The 6,909-nt window shown below is 55.5% G+C and overlaps 1 protein-coding gene across 1 annotated transcript; it reads right to left on the bottom strand.

Annotated features, from left to right (window-relative positions):
* Window positions 1–1,310: 1,310 nt before the first annotated feature.
* MEF2BNB (MEF2B neighbor) lies at window positions 1,311–6,316 on the bottom strand (the record flags this gene model as incomplete). Its single annotated transcript, XM_008949522.1, has 4 exons — window positions 1,311–1,353; window positions 1,695–1,802; window positions 2,457–2,521; window positions 6,204–6,316. Coding segments are annotated over 4 exons (329 nt in total), but the record flags the coding sequence as incomplete, so codon positions are not given.
* Window positions 6,317–6,909: the final 593 nt, after the last annotated feature.

Below are 6,909 nucleotides of genomic sequence, written 5' to 3'. Positions count from 1 at the left end.
ACCTCCTGGGTTCCAGTTTGTGCCCATTGTCCTGTCGCTGGGCACCACTGACAGAGTTTGGCCCCAGCCTCTCATCCCCCATGGGCTCTTTAGCTCTTGATCAGATCCCCTCAGAGTCTCCTCCAGCTGACCAGCCCCAGGGCTCTCAGCCTGCCCTCAGAGAGGTGCCCAGTGCTGGGGCAGGTCTGGGAAGGGTTTTGCCCCAGTGCTGCCTTCCTGTGAGGCAGAAAGCAGCAGCACTAAGGGCAGTGGCTGCTCCTGGGAGGCACACACAGGTCCAGCTGGCTCTATCTCCACACTGACCAACACCTTGCTGGTTCCTCACAGCCCTGCCTGCTGCAAGCCCTGCCCAGCAGCACACTGGGGTCTTGCCAATCCCTCAGCATGCAGCAGCCAGGGAAGCATTTGAGGGAGAGAAGGGAGCCCATGGATTCAGACTCCCTCACACCCCCAGTGCTGTTGTCCTGACAGGCACCCTGAGCACAGCAGAACCTCCTTGGAAACTGAGTCTGGCACAGCTTTGATCCTGCAGCCTTGCTAAACTTCAGCAGCACAGAACCGTTGGTTCCAGGAGAGATGAACACTCAAGCTCCATCCTTTTCCAAGTGCCCTCTGAAGCTGTGGGCACAGCTCTGCCTGACAGCAGATGAAGAAACCCCTTTCTTGTTGTTTTTTTTTCCCCTTTGAAGAACAGGACAGTTCCTTTTTTTTTCACTTGAAAGGCTCCAACTCTACATGTCTTTGTTTTGCTCCATGCCCTTGGAAACACTCAGTGCCAGCAGCACTCCAAGACCCCCCAGCCCGAGGTGAGCAAGAGGGGAAGGTTTTAAACAGAACTTTGGTTTTTTTCTTTTTATTATTGTTCTCACCAAGTTCAGCAGCTCCTTGGCACACACATGAAAACCTCTCCTCACAGAATGCCTCCTGAACAGAGCTGAAGTGTGCCCACGTTACGTCCTTACTCGGCCATCTACAAAACACTGCAAGCAAGACTCAGTTTTTCTGAGATTTCTGTGGCCAAGAGGTAGAGAGAGAAATGCCTCATAGCAGTCTGACATCAAAAAGAACTGGACAGGACAAATGCAGGTGCAGAGTGCTGTGGAAAGGGCCACAAGTGCCCCCCAAAGCACTCCCCAAAGGTAGCTCCGAGCCAGTGGTAGGATTCCCCTGCTCACTGGGGATGGTGGGGCAGGTAGAGAGCTCTGGGCAGCCTCACAGATGGAGCAAGTGGGTTTTCACCCCTGCCCGTGGCTGGAGAACATACAGCTGGGCTGGAGAAGGTGGCAGAGGACATCCAGGCTGGTCTGGAATCAGGAACTGGTTGGGGGATTCTTGGCTTGTGGGGCAGCAGTGCTGTGAAGAGACAGACACAGTCATGTCCAGCAGGCAGGACAGCAGCAGCTAAAAGAACCTCCAATAAAGCCTTGCTTAGAGTCACAGAATCACTCTGGTTGGAAGAGACCTTTCCTTTTAAACAAGGAAAGAAACAATTTTCCAGTTACCCTTTTATAAACAAGATTATTTCCTTCCCAGTAACCACCCCCTGAAGAGCACTGGAAGACAAGCAGGGTGCTCTTCCAAACAATGCTCTGGGATCATTTTACTGCTTGGCCCAGCTGCCCTGGGCCCTGTTGTGTCACCAAAGCCCCTGAAAGGTCACTTGGCTGAAGGGACAGGGCACCTCCCCGTGGTACCTGCGGCCCTGGGCAGCATTCAGCTGGTCCTTCATGGCTATGGCATGCTTCAGCAGGCTGTCGATGCTCTTGAAGTACACACTGCTGTCAGTCATGTTCTTTATGGCACTGGGAGAAGAAAAGAGGCAGGAGGATGGAGGCCTGGTGAGGAGATGCCAAGGCAGCGTGGTTTTGGAGGACACACTTCTTAACAGCCCTCTGTCAGGGAGGAGCTTTGACTTCAGGCACCTCCACAGGCTGGCTGGCTGGATTTAGTGCAGGAGAGCAGCAGGTCTGCCCTGCACAGGGCTGGGGAAGAGCTGCCACACTCATCAACATGAAACACGGAACCCCAGAGTGGTGGGGGCTGGAAGGGACCTCTGGGGATCGTCTCCTCCACCCCCTGCTCCAGCAGGTCCCCCCCAGCAGGGGGCCCAGGGTCACAGCCAGGAGGGTTTGGGATCTCTCCAGAGCAGGAGACTCCACAGCCTCTCTGGGCAGCTGCTCCAGGCTCTGCACCCTCACACCAAAGAAGTTTCTCCTCCTGCTCAGGTGGCACCTCCTGGGTTCCAGTTGGTGCCTGTTGCCCCTTGTCCTGTCCCTGGGCACCACTGACCACAGTCTGGCCCCATCCCCTTGCCCCCCACCCTTCAGGCAGTGACCAGCACTGTAGGCATTGGCAAGATCCCACCCTGGGGCTCACACCAAGGAGAAGTTGGGGAGCCACAGGCAGCTTCTGCTTTGCTTCTGCCACAGCCCCCTGCTCAGAGGAGCCCCCTGTACCTGCAGGCGTACTCCACGGTGTAGATGGCTCCTTGGCTCTGCTCCTCCCAGCTCTGCATGTCAGACTGGAAGAGAGGAGAGCAGAGGGCACTGTGAGATGCACGCTGGGCAGATGCAGCTGGCCGTGGGACAAGCTCCAGCCCTGCCCAGCTGATGTTCCAGAGCACTGGGATCTCCCCGTGCCTGTGGACAGCAGGCAGCCAGGATCTGCACCCCCCTCTGGGCTCCTCAGTATGAGGAGGACATAAACGTGTTGGGACAGGGTCAGAGAGGCCACAAATATCACCTGAGGGGGGAACCCCTCTGCTGGGGGGCCAGCAGGAGGCAGTTGGGGTTGTTCAGCCTGGAAAGAAGGCTCTGGGGAGACCTTCTGGGGGCCTTTCAGGACTTCAAGGGGCCTGTCAGAAAGCTGGGGACAGACTTTTGAGCAGGGCCTGTGGGGACAGGACAAGGGGGGATGGGTTTAAACTAAAAGAGGGAGATTTAGGCTGGAGAGAAGGGAGAAATTTGTTGAGCACAGTGAGCCCCTGGCCCAGGTTGCCCCATCCCTGGGACCATTCCAGGGGAGGTTGGACCAAGCTCTGAGCAACCTGTTCTAACTGCAGATGTCCCTGCTCCCTGCAGGGGGTTGGACCAGATGGGCTTGAAAGGTCCCTTCTGACCCAAACCAGTCTGTGATCCCAGGATCTGAAGCAGCACAGCTCCTGTGGAGTCTGGCTTTTAGTCCTTCACACAAAATCAGGTAGAAGTTTCTTCCCCAGCACTGAAAGTTCTCGTTTCATTAGACCTGCCACTCAAAGCACCCCTAAAACTCCAGAGACTGATCCCCAGGGGCAGTCAGTGCTGTGCCTGTCCTTTCAGGAGCTGGAAGGAGCCCTGTACACCCCACACAAGCTGGGGCAGCACTGCATGGGACAGAACCCCACGCTGGAGCTCCGAGGAACAGGAAAACCAAACACAGATTGAATTCAGAGGTGTAGCTCAGAGAATTAGTCCAAAGGTCCTCAAGCAGTTTGGGCACTCCAATATATTCTCATGGGAGCTAATTTTCCAGCCTATTCTGCTGGGTCTTGTTCCAAGCCAGAGGAAATCCAAGGGCCCCTTTCTGTGAGTGAAGGAGGTCGGGTAGGAGCTTGGACTGCATCCAAAATCTCTTCTGCTGTTCAAAGCCTGCCCTACATCAGGCTGCCTGACCACAGAGCTTTAAACTACAAAAGAAACAAGCCCCTACATGCACTGCTGCAGGCAGCTCTCTGCAGGGGAGGGTCCTTCAACCCAGGGCTCCCAACCCCATGGAGACTGTGCTCGTCCCAGAGTCCAGCTGCCTCTGTTGCTGGGGACACTCTGTGTGGAAAAGACTCAGAAACTTCCCTGCAGCTCCTCACCCAAGAGGTGCTGGCTGGTCTTTAATGACCATGACACTCTGCTGGCTCAGTTGTTCATGGCCCAGGCTCCTGCCTGTGAGCACTGGTAGATTTTAATCACTTCCCAGTATCAGAGGCAGGGATGCCTGTTCCCAGCATTCCCACCACTTCCTAACATTTCCATGTCCTTCATTAGGACTAAGAGCTTCTCCTTTCCCTAGAGCTCCTCATTTCTTTACCTTTCCTTGATGCCTTTTCTTCCAATTCCCACGACATGCCCTGGGATGCAGTTTAAGAACTAAAGCCAGTCATCAACACACAACAGCACTAACGCCACGTTCCTGTCACTTGGAAGTCACTTAATGAGGAGATATTCAGCTCTCCAAGGACCAGGAGGGATCCAGAGAGGCTGCTCTGCATGGAGCAGGGCTCAGCAGCGTGGCTGGAGCCTCACATCACGCCCAGTCTTAGCGGGGAGCTGGCAAATCTGCTTGGAGAGTTTGAGACAGCCAGGAAGGTATTAGGATTGTTGTTTTATCAACTCGTAGAAAGCTGCTTGTTGTGAAGGCGTGGAGGTCACCTTCTCCTTGCAGGAGCTCTTCTCCCAGCCCCCTCCTCCCCATTTTTTGCCCAGGTTTAATCCGTCTGGGAATTTCCTGTGTCTCAGGAGAAGCCAGCCAGAGATGGAGTCACTGCATGGCTGAAGGGAAGCTGGAAACCCCCAATAAACCCATTTCCTCCACACACGACCTGCATCTTGGGACTGAGAATGGATCCACGTAGAACATTCCTTCTTTTCTGCTCTGAAGAATTAAACCCCCCTCAGTTTAGTGCCTTTGCTGTGACGTGGATGAGACCTGGCAGGGTTTGCACGGCGCAGAGCTCTGCTGACACCTTCCTGCTCCAGCCTGCATCAGGGGCTGATGGGCTCGGGCAGAACAACCCAAAACATCCAGCCCCACCTAACTGAAGGCTCTGCTGGGACAACAGCCCTGTCAGGCCCCACGTGGATCCCTCTCTCCTGGGCTCAGGGCACTGAGAGGCCCGGGCTGTGTGCTGCACACAGCAATGCCTGAACCTGGGGTAAAATGAGAGTGGGGTCGAGGAAAACAGAGAGAACCTGGCCCTGAGCCTGGCACCTGCAGCCTGGCAGCACCACCAGGACACTGTCCTCAGTTATGTTTAACCCTCCCAGCTCCCACCAGGGACTGGTTACCAGCAGGGAGCAGAATATGCTCCCAAACATGAGGCTACAGCCTTGGGAAAAAAACCTCAGGAGCTAAGGAGGCTGGAAGAGAAGCCACCAGCAGCAGCTCTGGATCTGCTGCTGTTCCAGCTGCCACAAGTAATTATCTTTCCATTTTCTCCCTGTTCTTGCCACATCACTGCACCATTAAGCACACAGCTGGTGACCAGGAAAGCAGTGAAGAAGATGGAAGTGCCCATGAAGTGAGCAGGAAGAACTGGATGGGAAGAGCAGCAGCTCCAGGCAAGGCCCAGGAAATGTTTTGTGCTGTGGGCTCCACATCCTCCTTGTGCTGTGGGCTCCACATCCTCCTTGTGCTGTGGGCTCCACATCCTCCTTGTGCTGTGGGCTCCACATCCTCCTTGTGCTGTGGGCTCCACATCCTCCTTGTGCTGTGGGCTCCACATCCTCCTTGTGCTGTGGGCTCCACATCCTCCTTGTGCTGTGGGCTCCACATCCTCCTTGTGCTGTGGGCTCCACATCCTCCTTGTGCTGTGGGCTCCACATCCTCCTTGTGCTGTGGGCTCCACATCCTCCTTGTGCTGTGGGCTCCACATCCTCCTTGTGCTGTGGGCTCCACATCCTCCTTGTGCTGTGGGCTCCACATCCTCCTTGTGCTGTGGGCTCCACATCCTCCTTGTGCTGTGGGCTCCACATCCTCCTTGTGCTGTGGGCTCCACATCCTCCTTGTGCTGTGGGCTCCACATCCTCCTTGTGCTGTGGGCTCCACAGCTGGACACAGGACTTGTCCCATTTCTTTTTGTTTGGGACACATCCCCTGGACCTGGGATTTCCTTGGGTAACTGAAAGGGAGGGACAGCTTGGGAATATTCCAACCCCATCCCCTGCACACCGGTGATGGAAGAGTCCCAACACATGCTACACCCCCCAGACACCCCTGTACACAGGCACGTAGAGAACACCTTAAGAACTAACTAATTAACAACAGTGTCACAATCTGGGTTCATTAGGGAAGGAGGGCAGGGAGGAGAGCAGGAACACAGCCAGGGGAAGCGATTCCTCCCCTGCTTCACCTCCCCACACTCATTTCTTCACCCTTCTGACCCTCCTTACTTCACAGAGGGGATAAAAGCCTCCCAGGGGAGGGAGAATTGGGGGGACTGAGGGAGGACCCACCTTGTGCTGGGCCAGCTCGGGCAGCGACCTGCGGACGTGCTCCTGCAGCCGGTAGAGGGCCACGGAAGGCTCGTTGGCCAGGACGTACATGCTCTCCGTGAACTTGTCTGTCACTGCACCCACAAACACCCCGGAGTTACAGAGAGCGAGGAGGAAGAGGGGGCTGCAAAGCGCCAGCCCTGTTCCCAGCACCGCAGTGGGGAAGTCAGAGCAAAAACCCAACGTATTGTTTATACTGCTCTGTTTAAAAGGCCCCAAAAGCAAAATCCTGCCTTTTTCTGTTCCCACTCTCCCCAAAGAAGAGCTCGGCTCCAAATGCCCCAGCCAGCCTGGGGTGTCAGCACCTCCCTGCGAGCTCCAGGGGCTCTGGTTTCAGGGAGCACCGCTGGGGAAGGGGTTTGGGGATCCCCCATCGCTGGGAAAAGGGCTTCAGGGACCCCCTGTCGCTCCAAATAACAGCGACACGAAACCCAGAGATCACTCTGTCATTCGCAGAGGGGTGCGGGGGTGACTCTGGAGTTTTCACCCGGTTGAAGCAGAAACTTTCGGCAGAATTTCAGCAGAATTTTCTATTTTAACAAAAGTTTCACTCCTCCACACTGGGGGGCTCGTGTTTTGGAGGCAGCCACGCCTGAATGCCAATGGGAATAAACGTTATTTACTCACAGGAGCAATTACAGCACGGGGACAGGGACAGGCCCTGTCC

Source organism: Merops nubicus, unplaced genomic scaffold, assembly GCF_000691845.1.
Source record: "Merops nubicus isolate BGI_N331 unplaced genomic scaffold, ASM69184v1 scaffold18961, whole genome shotgun sequence".
Classification (NCBI taxonomy): Eukaryota; Metazoa; Chordata; class Aves; order Coraciiformes; family Meropidae; genus Merops; species Merops nubicus.
Note: the sequence above shows the minus strand (reverse complement) of the source record. Positions and strands in the feature narration are given on the sequence as shown.